The following is a 17,215-nucleotide window of genomic DNA, read 5'->3' as shown; positions in this document are numbered from 1 at the left end:
ACCAGAGAGGGTTTTGGGTACCAACCTGAGTAAAGTGCTGCACTGAAGGCATAGATGCACATGCCCCAGCATCCCATGGTCACCCCGGCTTCTGTACTTCTGATACTCCTCTGAATCGTCTGGTGCTTTGGGGTCCCCTTGGAAGACCACTTCTCCCATGAAGTCTGTGTAGAATAGGAGCATCCCTTCGAACAAGAGCCAGCCTAGGTCAGAGACCGGTAGAGAGAAAGAGAGGAGGGATGGTTTGGAGCAGCTGAACCTTCCATATTCACAAAGGAGACTCAAGCTGTAATACAGGAATATCTCGGTTCTTGAAGCAGACAGGTTATGGACTTCACCTCTTTAATTGAAAATTGTAGTGTGTGTGTGTGTGTGTGTGTGTGTGTCTATACACACACACACATACACACACACACACTATATATATATAGTGTGTGTGTGAGGAGAGAGAGAGGGCCAGCATGGTATTTTGAATGTTGGACATCTAGCATGTGTTTCAGTGTGTGTGTGTGTGTGTGTGTACACTATCTCTCTCTCTCTCTATATATATATATATACACACACACATACACATATATAGTGTATATAGAATCATAGAATTGTAGAGTTGGAAGAGACCACAAGGGCCATCCAGTCCAACCCCATTCTGCCATGCAGGAAATCACAATAAAGCATCCCTGACAGATGGCCATCCAGCCTCTGCTTAAAGACCTCCAAAGGAGACTCCACTACACTGAGGTATATGTGTGTGTATATATGAATGTATGTATACACACAGTATGTATATGTGTGTGTATATTCTCTCTCACATACACACATAATGTAACGTTTTGAGTGTTGGACATATACTGTGTGTGTGAATGTATAGTATGCGTGTGTGTGTATACACACTATATATATATAGAGAGAGAGAGAGGGAGAGAGAGAGAGAGAGAGAGAGAGAGAGAGAATTCTCTCACTCTTTCTATATATATATACACACACACACACACACACACACACACTATATAGAAACTTTTTGAGTGTTGGACATGTAGTGTGTGTGTGTATGTACACACACAGAGTAGTCCAGAAAGGATGGACTACAACTCCCAGCCACCTGACCCAGCCTAGGTAAGGATGAAGAGTGAGCAGCTCACTTTTTTCCCATGATGGTGAGCCTGAAAAGGTTAAACCCACTGAGTCCACCTCTTGTTTCCTAGCAGGGCCTGGAAATATCAGGGGCTGGAAATCCACTTCCTTCCCCCCACCTCCTTTCCAGCCCAAGAAGGACCTGATAGGAAACTGAAGTAGATCAAGTCTAATAGGAAAGCTTATGCTGCAAGGTCTTTGGCTCAGTTAAAGTCTCAAAGGTGCTACAAGATCCTTTGTCATACTGGGCTTTTTAAAGAAAATTTGGGGTTTTTTTCTGGAGGGGGGTGTTTGTAGGTGGAAGGTGCTACAAGATCCCTTTGCACATTGGGTTTTAAAAATAAAAATATTGTGTGTGTTTTCTCCAGGTGGTAGGGGAAGACTTGGTGAGTTTGGATCAAAATAGCCCCCAAATTCCCCTGGGCAATGCATGCTGCAAAGCCAGCCAGAAGAGGTAGGTGAATGCATGCAAGAGGAGGGAAAGGGGGAAAGCATTGAAAACTGAGGACACAATTCCAAGAGAATATTATGTGTGTTTTTGTGTGTGTGTGTTGTGAACCCACAAAGAACCTGGCAGCTGCTGTTGAAGGTATTACAGGCTTAAGAAAAGAGAAAGAGTGGCTGAAACAGATTTGCTAGAATAGAAAAGACAACCTTGCAAGAAGATGTAGAGGGGAGTTCATTTATTATTGTTGTTGTTGTTGTTGTTGTTGTTTATTAATACGGTATAGCACCATAAATTTGCATGGCACTTTACAGGCATAATCAAAATAGTGTGCCTCCAAGCCATTTCTGACTGATCATGGGTTTTTTCTTGACAAGGTTTGTTCAGAGGAGGTTTGCCATAGCCTTCCTCTGAGGCTGAGAGAGTGGGTGCCCAAGGTCACCCAGTGGGTCTCACAGCTGAGCTGAGAATCGAATCCTAAGCCCTTATCAGATGAGTCTGGAACTGGGGGTCTTCAGCACTGGGCGGTTCGAATTCACGTTATTTCGCACAATACCATCATACCAGCATTCGAATGGCCCAATCCGAACTCACGTGAATGCGCGAGATGCCGAACTGAATGCGTACTGGCTCCTCTTTTTGGAGCGTGTTGGCCAGTGCGCTGAAAAGGGGATTGGCAATATCCTGGATTGGGGCTCTGTTCGATCTCAGTGCGAATGGCTCTGGTGTGACTACCCAATCCTGAATTCCATCGCAAGACCCCCAGATTCCAATTTTAACTTCCGGTGGGTCTTTCCTCTTGCCGGTTCCAGCGGCCTCCTCCTCCTCCTCCCGGCTTGGGAGCCAGCATAAGCTGCATCCCAAGAAGGGAAGAGGCGCGGGGGGCCGCTGGAATCGTGGTTCCGGCAGCCTCCTCCTCCTCCTCCCGGCTTGGGAGCCAGCATAGGCTGCATCCCAAGAAGGGAAGAGGCGCGGGGGCCGCTGGAACGGCGGCGATCGCCGCGATTCTAGCGGCCCCGCGCCTGTTCCCTTCTTGGGATGCAGCTTATGCTGGCTCCCAAGCCGGGAGGAGGAGGAGGAAAAAAGCATCCCCATTTACTTAGATGGCCATCCAGCCTCTTTGACAGCCGCTGGAACTGGTCCTCCCCCCCCCCCCCCCAGAATACATATTCACACACTCACACACACACACGTACAACCGGGCATTGCTAATTTGTTGCAAGGGAAGGTCATGGTAACGTTAAAACCAAGCAGGAATGTAGAGAGGAAACAGAGAGGAATGTAGAGAGGGCACGTTGTATCGCGATTGTTAATGTGCATGAGCTGGCTCTCCAGCTGTTTACCGGGCTGTCATGACGTGACCTCCCCTTTCACCCCGGAAGCGTTTAAGGTCGCAACCCATGCAGGGCACCACTGAGCATGTGCGAGGGGGCCGATACGAATCGGCCAATCCTCATGTTGAGCACCGGTGTGACAAAACATTCTGCACTGAATGCACTTCGCGCGAATGCGTATTGGCCAATTTGAATCATGCCAATTCGGAGGGGCTCCCAGGTATGATGGTATTGTGCGAAATAACGTGAATTCGAACCGCCCAGTGCTGAAGACCCCCAGTTCCAGACTCATCTGATAAGGGCTCTACTCTCCAGAGTTGTAGTCCAGCAATCAAACCACTATGCCGCAAGGGGGAATAGGATAGTTTAGATTAGAAGGTAGGATGTTGCCATGTCAGTAAGGAGTTTATCACACAAAGGAGTTTATCCTGTGAATACCCCAGAAAAATTGCATAATTACACGAAATGATTTCACATGACGTCACACAAAACCACTGTTAAAGTGGTCAGAAAGAAGCATTAACACACATCTTTTTTACTTTTGGGATTTCAGCAGCAATGCATTTCCGATAACATTTTATTTGCATAATTGCATGTAATAACCATTCATGCAATTACACACATTTTTTTGCTTTATTTGCGAGATGCTTTAAATGTGCTTTAATCTCTTTTTAATGCCAAAATTAGCCCCAGTGTGATAAACTCCTTAAAGTGGGATCATAATGCTGCAATTGTGCAATGTGAAAGGGACAGAAAAATATGGTTGAGTATATAGTAAAATAACTATATGTAATATGTAGAGCCAGCATGACATAATGGTCTGAGTGTTGAACTATGATTCTGTAGACCAGGGTTGAGTTCCCATCTCACCCATGAAACCCACTGGTTGACCTTGGGCAAGTCATGTTCTCTCAGCCTCAGAAGAATGCAAAGGCTGTGAGAACCAACAGTTCATATTTCCTTTGCTCAGTCAGTCAAGCTTTGTAGGAGTATATAAATATACATATAGACACATGGCAGATTCTGTAGATTCTGACAATGGCAAACCTTCTCTGAAGAAATCTTGCCAAAAAAAAAACCCACCTTAGGGTCACCATAAGTCAGAAACAATTTGAAGGCACCCAAAAACAACAACAAATATGAAATATTGCTGAAAATAATCCATATGAAATAAATTTATATTTCTGTTAGGATTTTTAGCTTTTATTTTGTAATGCCCTACATTTTTTTCTTTGTGCTCATGACATCCGGTCACACTGACCCAAAGAGTTTATAGTCTTGAATTCTTCTCTCTCTTGTTCAGGAGAAACCCATCTTCCCACTTCTCACTGCTGGATAAGAAACCCTTGACTGTCTCTCTACGGGAAGTCTAACTTAGGAAAAGGTGGTCTCCAGAACTCGGAGACTACTCTGCGTTGGAAACAAGGTGCTTAGAGACTGGAACGATTCAAGGCACAACGCCAAAGCCTCCCCAGGTTTGGAAATGGAAGACCAGGACAGGGTTGGCTTCAAACTCTGGGATGAGATGCAAGAGGAAGGGAAGAGGGACCCACACATGATCCATGCGGGAAGCCTTGGGACCTTCCAACGGCCGATTAAACAGGAGCCAGAAGAAGGGCTGCAGCAACACTGGGAAACCCAGTGGCAGGATTTCCTAAAAAGTCATTCTGGTTTGCAACTCCATACAGTATCAGAGGAGGAAATGAAGGATTTCCAACCCTCCTTCTCCTCGCAAGGATTTACTGGTTCCACTCCGTGGTCAAGAGGAAGGTGGGTAACCCAGGCCCTGCCAGGCCTTGGCGGAGAAAGCCCCAAATCCTATCGAAACTTGGACCCCTTGACAACAGTGAAGGATGAAGCTGAGAATGAGGAAGCAAAGCGTCAGTGCTTCCGTCAGTTCTACTACCAAGAGACTGGAGGGCCCCGAGAAGTTTGTGACAAGCTTCGGGAACTTTGCCACCAGTGGCTGAAGCCAAAGAGACGCACAAAGGAGCAGATCCTGGAGTTGCTGATCCTGGAGCAGTTCCTCATCATCCTGCCTCTAGAAATGCAGAGTTGGGTGCGGAACAGTGGCCCTGAGAATTGCAGTCAGGCGGTGGCTCTAGCAGAGGACTTCCTCATGGGGCAGCAGGAGGAGAAAAGATGCAAACAGCAGGTAAAAGGCTGGACCACTGGTTGCCCTAAACATCAGCCTATTATTATTGTTGTTGTTGTTGTTGTTGTTGTTTATTTCTGTAAATGTAGGATACATATCCACATACATACAGGTTCAATCTCCCTTATCTGAAATGCTTGGGGCTAGAAGTGTTTTGGGTTTTGGATATTTTCAGATTTTGCAATATTTGCATATATGTAATGAGATATCTTGGAGATGGGACCTAAGACCAAACAAAATTCATTTATGTTTCATATACACCATATACGTGGAGCATGAAGGTAATTTTCTACACAATGCTTTTAACAGTTTTGTGCACAAAACAAAGTTTGTGTATTTTGAATCATCAGAAAGGTGCAACGAAGATGTCACTGTCTCAGCCACCCATGAAAACAAGTTTTGGTTTTTGGAGTATTTTGGATTTCTGAATTCTGGGTAAGGGGGACTCAACCTGTATATACAGTTGGCTCTCCACATTTGTGGCTTTGACTTTTGTGGATTTGATCATTTGCAGATTTGACTAATATGTTCTTTCTATGAATCTCTAGGTCCTCCAACTTGACTCTATGGTCAGCTTCTGCTGGATGTTGACCATATAATCGTGCCGAAGGATGTAGAGATTACTAGAGAGATGTTCTCTGAGATTAAAAAAAAAGTGGCTTTTTCACTTTCGTTGGGGTCCTGCACTACTAACCCCAGTGAATGTGGAAGGTCCACTGTATTGCTGTTATTTGCTGTCAAGTCTACTTTGACTTAGGGTGACCCTATGAATGAGAGACCTCCAAGATCTGCAGTCATTAACTGTCCTGCTCAAGTCTTGCAAACTCAAGATAGCCATGGCTTCCTTGGTTGAGTCTATCCAGCTGTAGTGCAGTCTTCCTCTTTTTCTGCTACCTTCTACCTTGCCTTTTCTATTGAGTCATGCTTTCTCATGATACAACTATAGTACAACATAGCGTTGGTTTAGTCATTTTGGCTTCTTGAGTTCATACTTGATTTGGCTCTAAGACTCATTTATTTGTCTTTTCGGCAGTCTGTGGTATCCATAGAATTCTCCTCCAGCACCACATTTCAAATGACTTTATTCTTTTTCCATCAACTTTCTTCATTGTCCAGCTTTCAAAATAATACATAGAAATCAGAAATTCTATGACCTGGATGATTTTGACTTTGGTAATTAAAAATATGTCTTCACACATGATCTTCTCTAGTTCCCTCATGGCTGTCTTTCCATTTCTTAGTCTTCTTCTGATTTCTTGACTGGTCTCTCTTTGGATTAATGACTGAGCCAAGATATAGAAAAAATTTAAATATATAGTGACGATTGAAGCAGTGGTAGAAAATACAGATGTAACACTTCCAGCAATTTTGAAGTCATGTGCAGCTTCCCCCCCCCCCCCCTGTTCCCTTGCAGGAAAAAAATTGGAAATGTTTACAAAAGTTGAAAAAGTGCAATATTAGTCCTCCTTACAGATTGAAACTCATTTTGTAAAGTTTAGGAACATAAACTATATTATGTACTATTCAGTTTGATTATCGTGTGTGCAATATCAAAAGTACATTTTATTCAGACAATAATTAGCAACTGATCCAGTGTGGCATAATGGTTTGAGTGCTGGACTATGACTCTGGAGACTGGGGTTCCAATCCCGGCTTGGCTGTAGAAACCCACTGGGTGACCTTGGACTAGTCATACTCTCTCAGCTTCAGAGGATGGTAATGTCAAACCCCCTGTAAAGAAGCTTGCCAAGAAAACCCCATGATAGGTTTGCCTTAGAATCACCATAAGTCAGAAATGACTTGAAGGCACACAACAACAATTAGCAAATGAATTTATTGTTTTGTTCTTACAAATAACACTACAAGGACTGAAGTTGTAAGGAACATCTGAATGGTAAGGAAGCTCTCTGAAAGAAGGAAGGAAGGAAGGAAGGAAGGAAGGAAGGAAGGAAGGAAGGAAAGCTTGTGCGGGGGCTGAAACCATGATTTTCTGCACTGGGTGACACCAACCATCTTGAGGGGGAGAGCGGCCTGTTATGTTTTATTTTGACTTTGGATATTGTATTGTACTTCCTGTTGTACACCGCTTTGATCTAATTTAGAAAAGCGGTATATACATAAACATTATTATTATTATTGTTATTATTATTATTATTATTACCCTAGTGATGCCACTGGTCACTACTAATCACCGGCTAGATTATCCCCTGACTCTTTCAGGTACCAGAAGTACCTGTTGCAGAGGTGGCTGTGAATCCCTCCGAAGCAGATCAGGTCCCATCAGACATGTGGGACAGGCATCCCTGCAGAACAGCCAAGCAGGATCAGAGCAAGAAGGGGAACTCCCTAGGTAAGCCAAAGTCATCAGTGGAGGCTCCGTCTCAAGATCTTTGGTTTACGGTTTACATTTTATATCTCACCCTTTCTTCAAAGAGCTCAAGGTGACTTACATGGCTTTCTTCCTCACAACAACAGCCCTATAAGGTAGGTCAGCCCAAGTGAGGGCTCGCTCACACTATACAATTGTAGCACTTCGATTCCATTTTAACTGCCACAGCTTCGTCTGGCAGAATACTGGGATTTGTAATTTAGAGAAGGGTATTTAGGTCTCTTTCACGCTGTACAATAAGAGCACCATCATTCCACTTTACCTGCCATGGTAACATCCAGTGGAATTCTGGGGTTTGTGGTTTCCTGGAGCACTAGAACTCTCTGGCTGAGAATTCTTTTTATGCCTTCCTAAACTACAAATCCCAAGATGGTGGTGGTGATGATGATGATGATGATGATGATATTTATTTATATCCTGCCTTTCCCCCAAAATTGGGACTCCAAGCAGCTTACAGTTTAAAAAAGCACTGTACAATTAAAAATGTGCAAAAGTGACCATTAAAATAGAATTAAACAGTATTCAAACTGATCAGTTGTTTAAAATAAATGGTTCAAAATTAAAACAAAATAGCTTAGTTATCTGAGCACAATTTTGCTGGACTATGTATCTCTATAGACAAGGTTAAAGAACTGGAAGTTACAAGAAGGATTGTTCGTTTGTTTGGTTTGTATAGAACAATGACAGTTTGATGCTGCTATTTTAATACATATGTGAATAAAAATAAAATTTTAAAATAAAATACAGTGGTTCCTCCACATTTGCTGGGATTAGGAGTGAATGACCCTCGTGAATGTGGAAAAACTACAAATAAAAAACACTGTTCTTTTTACCTAAGAGAACACCTTTCTAGGAATCTCTAGGTCCTCTGTGGTCAACATCTGCCAGAAATTGACCATGGAATCACACTGGAAGGCCTACAAATCCCTAGAGGAGTGTTTTCTCTAGGAACTTCTAGGTTCCCAAGCACAACTCTATGATCAACTTCTGACAGAGTTATGCTGGAGGACCAAGAGTTTCCCAGAGAGAACATATTAATCAAAACCACATCAAATCCGCAAAAGTCAAAACCGCAAATGTAGAGGGCCAGCTGTAAAAATCAAACATAATATCTGCTGCTATATTGCTATATAAGATGACCTCTTGGTCCTCGAGTCCCTATATTAGGAAAAAGGCAGGATTGTAGGAAATGAAAAAGTAATACTACTAATAATACTGTTTTCAATCTTCTTTTTTCTCCCTACAGCAGATGGGGAATTGAGAGATAATATTCGTCTTCAGGAAAGCCTTAATCAGGTGGAATCGCATGACGCATCCCTGAGAATTGGCTTAGTTTTCCAACACTGTGAAGAGGGAACTGTGCCTTTCTGTCAGCAGGACACAGTGAAGAACCCAGGGAAAGGTTCAGAAAATAAGACGGCTGAAACCGTAGCTTGCTGGGAAGGTGACTTCCATGGGAAAGAAGACAACGTCCAAGGAGAGACTGTTCAGGAATTAAAGAAACACGTTGGCATAGAAGGGAGTTTGATAGGAGGTGGAAGCCTTCTTAAGCACCAGCCTCACACAGATGAAAAGCTCTTGGGATCTTTGGACTGCAGGAAGGTCTTCCTTCCGAGCCCGAGCCTCCTCCAACTTGAGCAAAACCACACGGGGGACAGGAGGTTCAAGTGCTCTGAGTGCGGGAAGAGCTTCAATCAGAAACGGTACCTGACGGGGCACAAGCGCATCCACAAAGGGGAGACGCCATACAAATGCTCCGACTGTGGGAGAAGCTTCAACCGCAAGTGGAACCTCATCGCGCACAAGAGAATCCATTCAGGGGAGAACCCTTACAAATGCTCAGACTGCGGGAAGACGTTCAGCCAAAAGGGGAACCTTATGACCCACACACGGATCCACACGGGGGAGAAGCCCTACAAGTGTGTCGAGTGCGGGAAGCGGTTCAGCCAGAGAGCGGGCCTCACCTCTCACAAGAAAAGCCATATCGAAATCAACCCCGTGGGGAAGGCAACTGTGGGTTATCTGATTTTCTTAAACCTGAGTGAATCAGCTCAAGAGGGGAGCATAAGAGCATTAGAGGGGAGCCCTCTAGAAGCTTAACAAATGGACAGTATCTTCCTGCAATGTTCAGACCATTCCTCTGTCAGAAAAATGAACTGCATAGGAGAAAAACTCTTAAAATCTTGGACCGTAATAGAAACAGGGTATGTTGCAAAGTTGGCAAAATGGACATAAATGCCATGACTGATTATCATCTTGAATGCAGGCTCTTTCTTATTGTTTAATAAATGGTTAGAGACTTTGGCAGTTTGACACAGCATTAACTACCATGGCTCCATCCTATAAAATCCTGGGATTTGTAATTTGCTGTGGCTCCAGAGCTCTCTGACAGAGGAGGCTACATATCTCACAAAGCTACAAACTGAAGCATTCCATAGCGCTGAACAATGGCACTTAAAACGATGTCAAATGGCATTTTTTCTGCAGCGCAGATTGGATTCTTGTCTGTGCAAATTTACTTCTGGACCATGCTACCTTAGACTGGGAAGGGGGTTAATTTACACAGTTTTTAAAGAAAAGATCACTGTATTAAAAGAAAGAAATAATTATTTTAACATGGACAGTTCAGTGTCAAGGAGAAGCATTCGATCTTAGTACAGCTGAATACAGTTGGCCCTCTGTATCCACTGATTTTTTTATCCACAGAATCAAGCATCCACGGCTTGAAAATATTCAAAAATATATATAAATCCCCAAAAGCAAACCTTGATTTTGCCATTTCATATAAGGGACCCCATTTCACTATGCCATTTTATTGAATAAGACTTGAGCATCCAAAGATTTTGGTACCTACAGAAGGTCCTGGAACCAAAACACCAGTAAATAACAAAGGTGCCCATATTTTTTAAAAGAAAGCACTCCCTGTATGTAGAAATCTAGATATCAGGGAGAAAGTTGTGTTTTTTTGCCTTCCTTATTTTCTATTGGCATGGATTTGTGGGTGAGGAAGAAATCCTCCTCACATTCTGGGTGTATACTCTAGAAATATTTTGATTGAAGCAAGGAGGTTGTCAGTCATGTGAAGAATCTGCAAAACTGTCATTTCCAAGGACCTTTCTAAACACTCATATGGGTTTGTTTGGCTATATCACTGCATTGTTCATCTGGGACCATGTTTGAATATCCACTTGAGTGTGAGTTTTGTCTGTTAGCCAGTGCAGAAACAGGCGAGTCACGTGAGTGCCCCAGTGTTCACAGAAATTAAATTTGGCCCATATTGTGCAAAACGGTTGGGCGAGGGAAGCAAGTCTGTATACCATATATACTCGACTATAAGTCGACCTCATATATAAGTCGAGGGCAAGTTTTGGGGCCCAAATTATGGATTTTGATATGACCCGTGGATAAGTCGAGGGTAAAACTTAGGCAGATTTAATAAAGGATGTAAAGGATGAAGTAAAGGAAAACAATTCCAAAGAACTAACAAAATTCCAGCATGCATAACTATTAGTACATATACACTCGTCCCCCGGGTTACGAAATTAATTCGTTCCGGCGCCATTTTCGTAACCCGGGGGACTTTCGTTAGCCGAATCCCCATAGGCGCTAATGGGGAAAAGCCGCGGCTCCGCCGCGGCTCCATTTAAAACAGCGCCGGCTTTTTTTCGCAAGCCGGGGAAACCTTCGTAACCCGGAAATAATTAATTAATTTTTTTTTTTTCGTATCCCGGGATTTTCGTATCGCGGCGCGTTCGTATCCCGGGGTACCAGTGTACTAAAGGCTGGATGGCTGAGAGAGCAGAAAGGGCTCAGTGCTTCCAGGACAGATTAAATTATTGCCTTTCACCATATATATAAGTGTGTGTGTGTGTGTGTGTGTGTGTGTGTGTGTTAAAATGAAGGACTTACATTGACCCGTGGATAAGTCAACTCAGGTTATTTGGGTCAATTTTTAAACCTAAATTTCTAGACTTATACATGAGTATATACAGTAACTACCAACTGCTCACTCAGACTGATCTCCATCTAACACAGTAGTCTGACTCTAGAAGTGGTCCATTGAACTGTATGACAAAACTGATAAGCAGACCGTGAAGGTGATGGCCTCAGCATTCAGAATTGAGATATGCCGCCCTTGCCAATGGGTGATCTTGGGCAAGTTACACTCTCTCAGCCTCAGGGGAAAGCAATGGCAAACCTCCGAACAAATCCCACCAAGTCTAAATCTGAAATTCATTTACGTTTTGTATATTTGTTTATGTTTCTTATACACCTTATACCAGGCCTGCACAACATATGGCCCAGGGGCCACACATGGACCACCAAAAGATTTTGGGCAACCCATGAGGATGTGGTACCACTTCCTCCAAAGAGAAGGCTGGGCAGTGGAGGAGGAAGGGGCAAACACTTGCCCTGCAAGGTTCCTCCACCACTCAGTCTTCTCTCGAGGAGGAGAAGAGGAGGAAGAGAAGGAGAACATAATTACTATTAATAATATTAATTAATAATAATAAATTAATGATTTATTAATTAAAATCTGTATGCGACCCAAAGAAGTTTTACCTATTTTAATTTTGGCCCCTACCTACTGCCAAGTTGTGCAGGTCGGCCTTATAAACACATAGGCTGAAGGTAACAATATATTTACAACATTTTAAATCATTTTGTCTAAGAAACCAAATTTGCAGACCTTGAACCATCAGGAGACAAAAGGGTCACTATCTCAAACCATCCATGTGGACAATTTTGGATTTTGGCATATTTTGGAATTATGGGTAAAGGACACTATCTTTCTATCTGTCGATACACCTGTCGATATCTATACACCTATCTATCAGCTACCTGTTTTATCTATCTATCTATCCATCCATCTATTCATCTATCCTCTATCTATCTATCTATCTATCTATCTATCTATCTATCTATCTATCTATCATCTGTCTATCCATACATCTATAATCTATCCATCATCTATCTATCTGTACATTTATCTGTCTGCCCATACACCTGTCTATATGTTTATCTATATCCATCTATCTATCATCTATCTATCTATACATCAGTCTGTCTGTCTGTCCATTTATCATCTGTCCATCTATAAATCTATCCATAAATCTGTTTATACATTTTTGTGTCTGTCTGTCTGTCTGTCTGTCTGTCTGTCTATCTATCATAGAATCATAGAGTTGGAAGAGACCGCAAGGGCCATCCAGTCCAACCCCCTGCCATGCAGGAAATCACAATCAAAGCATCCCCGACAGGTGGCCATCCAGCCTCTGTTTGAAGACCTCTAAGGAAGGAGACTACACTATCTGTCTATACATCTATCCATCTATCGTCTGTCTGTCTATATATGTATATATATATATCCATGCATCTATCTGTCTGTCTATCTGTCTATCTACCTAGCTATCTAATCTCCTCTATAATACAGCTCCCCACAATATAAAAAGGAAGAGCCCCAAGGAGCAACTACTGTACACAAGGGAAGCTCTCCCTGCTTTGGGACTCTCTGACTTCCATGATCCCTCTCCAATATGATCCAAGATGACTGGGGTTTATGGGCATTGTATGGGCTTAAGCCTTTATCTGTGTGTTTGTGCCTATGTGCCTCCAAGCAGCCTTTGGACTTATGGCAACCCCATGAATCCAGTGGGCTCTTCTTAGGCTAGGACACAAATACACACAGGGATACCTTTATGGGGCCAGCCCAAATGCACAAAATGCATGATGCAAAGCTGTTAAAAGTCTTGCAAGGGTTAAGGAAACTAGCTCCAGTTCCTAGAGAGGCACCAAATACAGTATTTTTTTTTAAAAAAGTGAAAGTTGGAGGACAAAAGAGGCAGTGAGGAGGAGGAAGAGGAAGAAGAAGAGCACATGGCCAGAGGAGGAGGACAAAGAGGTACAGAATTGTTGTTATTATTATTATTAGATGTTCGATTCAGGGGGGAAAGGATGGACATCAAGAAACTGCTTTCAGTGGAAAGGGAAAAAAAGGGGGAACCCCCCCCCCCATTTCACCCACTGCCCAAATTGTGGAACCCTAAGTATTGGGGGCCTGATCCATGCAAACATCTATAAGGTTTTCCCTCTCATTTTTAAAAAATATCACTCCTTGCAGCCAACCATTTCACTTATTAATTTTGTGAAAAGTGAAGAAGGGAAAAAAAAAGCTCCAGATAGAAGCCAAAACTAAGCTCAAAAATCATTTGGGGGGAAAGCACTTTACAATTGGATCAGTCTGAGGTCCTTCTGGAGTGTGTGTGTGTGTGTGTGTGTGTACCTACCCACTTTTAATTTTGGAAAAAGCTCTTTATTCTCATTTTCTTCTGCAAAAAAAAAAAAAAAAAATCCCATTGCACCAAGCCACCCAAGAATCCATTTTTTAAAAATATCCCTCCTTGCAACCAACCATATATATATATGGATGTGTGTGTGTGTTAGGAAATGGTTGGGTGCAAAGAGGAATATTTTTAAAAATCGATCCTTAGGAGGAAGATATATATTAAAGTTAGGCTTGCTTAGCCATGCTGAAAGCCTAAGTGTGAAAGGGGGCAAGATAACCATCTATGGGCGGTTGTGCGTGAACTGCAGTCGTGTAGTGGCTAGCTTTTCATGGGAATGAATTGTGAGAAGGTAGGAGGGAGGTGGATCCCAATGAGATTGTATAGAAGTGAAATGTAGCTGGTTAACTCAGTTCTAGCAAAGGATGTGCTACTCTGTTGATCTTTTTTCAATAAACTGTTTCTAGTTGCATGCATGACGTGTGTCCATTTAGATAGAGACAGAGATCATCTTCCATTGAGATCTGCCAACATCTTTCACAAATCTTGGTGTGCGTTTGGCAATGGGGACATAGCCAGACATTTCTCTGATCCCTTCCACCATCAATAGATGAAGAAGAGCTATCACAGTACAACCAAAAGTTCTGGGGGAAGGGGGCTTTAGATCTTGCAGAGGGAAGAAGGGAATACCAATTTCCTCAATGACCAGGGTTGGGGGAGACATACATAGGTCTAATGGGAACTTTTGTCTATGTTAATGTTAATTTTATACTGTTTAAACTGGATTATTTTAATTGCTTTTAATCTTCTGTTGTAAAGTTTTTAAAGTGTTTAGCCTTGGGTCCCTTTCTGGGAGAAAGGTGGCATATAAATGAAATCAACAATAAATACTGTAATAAAACGAATATGTAATTAACAGGATGTCAGCCCAAAATAGTTTTCTGTTTCTCTGCTGGTGGGGAATTGTTAGGACTGGCCTAATACTAGATAGAGTACTGCCTTCTTTAATGCTAAGAAAAGGTTTATTGAAGGGAGGTTCACACTTTCTTTTTATTCATAATGGCCCATTTTTCTCTTCATGCCTTGACCAAGGTGTCATTTCTCATGATCTGACCAAGGTATCATACCTATAGAAACCATTAGCAACCCTTTTGTGTCTTCTCCTCAAAATCCCAGTTCCAGATTTGTCTACCATCAGGAGAAAAAAGTAGTAATTTCTTCTTAGTGGAATTGGAGTGTATTTTTCTTTGATTTTTTATATTTTCTTTCATCCTGGTCCATGTCTTTTTGTAGGCTTTGGTCTCCAAAAAGTGAAATACAAAGGCCTAATCTAACATAAGGTTTTTCTGTTTCTGCTCCCTCTCAAGCAGGCAATCAGAAGGGCAATGGAAATTGTAAGGAGCTGTCTGAAGTGGCTTCAAATGCAAGAAGGCGAGGAGTGGGGAAACAGAGCTTTGGGAATCAAATGGGAGCAAAGAAATATAAAGGAAACAACCCACGGAAGAGGAGAAGGAAGTCTTCTTCCTCAAAATCTATTGACGCCCAAGAACTCTGGGGTCCAAAAACTGACAAAAGAGGGAAAAAGTGTCCAGTGTGTGGGAAAATATACAAATATCAATTAGCATTAAGTAAACACCAAAGAAGCCACACAGAGGAGTCAGTGTATCAGTGCATGGAGTGTGGAAAGCAATATACAAATAAAAGGATTCTCACAATACATCAAAGAACCCATATAGGCTTGAAACCATATAAATGCTTGGAATGTGGAAAGAGCTTCGGCAACAGCGGACACCTTAAAGTACATCAGAGAATTCATACAGGGGAAAAACCATACCAGTGCATAGAATGTGGAAAGAGGTTCGGTGGGAGTGGACAACTTACTTCACATCGAAGAACTCACACAGGGGAGAAACCATTCCAATGCCTGGAGTGTGGAAAATGCTTCATTGTAAGTGGAAATCTTACTGTGCATCAAAGAATACACACAGGGGAGAAACCATATAACTGTTTTGAATGTGGGAGGGGCTTCAGTAACAGTGGTAGCCTTAATCAACATTTAAGATCTCACACTGGGGAAAAGTCATATAAATGCATGCAGTGTGGAAAGAGCTTCAGTGGAAGAAGAGAACTGATTTTGCATCAAAGAATCCACACAGGAGAGAAGCCCTATAAATGTGTGGAATGTGGAAAGGGCTTCAGTGTAAGCCAAAACCTTACTGTACATCGGAGAATCCACACAGGAGAGAAACCATATAAGTGTATGGAGTGTGGAAAGAGCTTCACCAGTAGTGGGTATCTTAAGATGCATGAAAGGAACCATACAGGTAAGAAACCATACAGATGTATACAATGTGGAAAAAACTTCAGCTATAGTGGAAACCTTTGAGTACATGAAAGAGCACACAGGGGGGTGAAACCACATCAATGCATGGAGTGTGGAAAACGTTTCAGCCAAAGTGGACATCTACATTCACACCAAAGAATCCACACTGGGGAGAAACCTTACAAATGTACACTGTGTGAAAGGAGCTTCAGCGATAATGGGTGCCGCATTAGACATGAAAGAACTCATACTGGGGAGAAACCATATAAATGTATGGAGTGTGGAAAGAACTTTGGTAGGACTGGAGTCCTTGCTTTACATTTGAGAACACACACACGGGAAAAACCATATAAATGCACAGAATGTGAAAAAAGCTTCAGTGAAAGAGGGAAGCTTACAATACATCAAAGAATCCATACAGGAGAGAAGCCGTATAAGTGCACGGAGTGTGGAAAGTGCTTCAGTCATAATGGAGGCCTTACCATTCATGTAAGAACACATACAGGGGAGAAACCATATAAGTGCATGGAGTGTGGAAGGAAATTCAGCGATAGTGGAAATCTTAAGAAACATCAAATAACTCACGAGGGGGAAAAGCCGCATGAATGTGTGGAGTGTGGGAAAAGTTTCAGCAGAAGTAAGAGCCTTTCTTTACATCAAAGAATGCACACACGCAGAAATCGAGCTAATACACAGAGGGTGTAAGTTCAACAAGGTGGATTGGGTATGTGTGTGTTGTCCCATAGCTGAAACAGACCACAAAAGTGAGTTGGAATGGCACAAGTCCAAATTCTTCCCTTGCAACTTCCTAATAGGATATTAGTCTTGGGCAGAAACAGAATCTCACTGTTTCTCACTTGCACATGCTACATGCATAATCCTCCATGGAAGAGGAAAGCTTCCCAGTGCTGCCAGTCCAAGAGATCCTGTCTGCCCAGATTCAAGCCTCACATGCCATGGAAAAAGTTTTATTAGTGCAAATCTGCTGTAGCCATGCGTGCCTTCGCCATATATAGGAGGCAAGAGCAAACCAGCTGGCAAACAACAGCTGATTTCAGAATCCCTTACTGACTATTCAGCGAACAGCAAGCCAGCAAGAAAAAGAGGGATCAAGTAAGCATTACTTCATTAGCCACTGCCACCATACTAAAACA

At 42.5% G+C, this 17,215-nt stretch overlaps 1 protein-coding gene across 1 annotated transcript; it reads left to right on the top strand.

Moving 5' to 3' along the window:
* The first annotated feature begins 1,284 nt into the window (after positions 1–1,284).
* Positions 1,285–16,766, top strand: LOC149320711 (uncharacterized). The gene is made up of 7 exons (XM_089500175.1): positions 1,285–1,352; positions 1,500–1,585; positions 4,214–5,065; positions 7,286–7,415; positions 8,704–9,537; positions 15,109–16,030; positions 16,190–16,766. The coding sequence occupies exons 3-7, from the start codon at positions 4,394–4,396 to the stop codon at positions 16,764–16,766; spliced, it is 3,135 nt and encodes a 1,044-aa protein (XP_089356301.1). The 5' UTR covers positions 1,285–1,352; positions 1,500–1,585; positions 4,214–4,393.
* Positions 16,767–17,215: the final 449 nt, after the last annotated feature.

Source organism: Sceloporus occidentalis, unplaced genomic scaffold, assembly GCF_023333645.1.
Source record: "Sceloporus occidentalis isolate IW3139 unplaced genomic scaffold, rSceOcc1.0.p SCAF_1, whole genome shotgun sequence".
Lineage (NCBI taxonomy): Eukaryota > Metazoa > Chordata > Lepidosauria > Squamata > Phrynosomatidae > Sceloporus > Sceloporus occidentalis.
The sequence above is the reverse complement of the archived record's forward strand: the minus strand, read 5'-3'. Positions and strand labels throughout refer to the sequence as shown.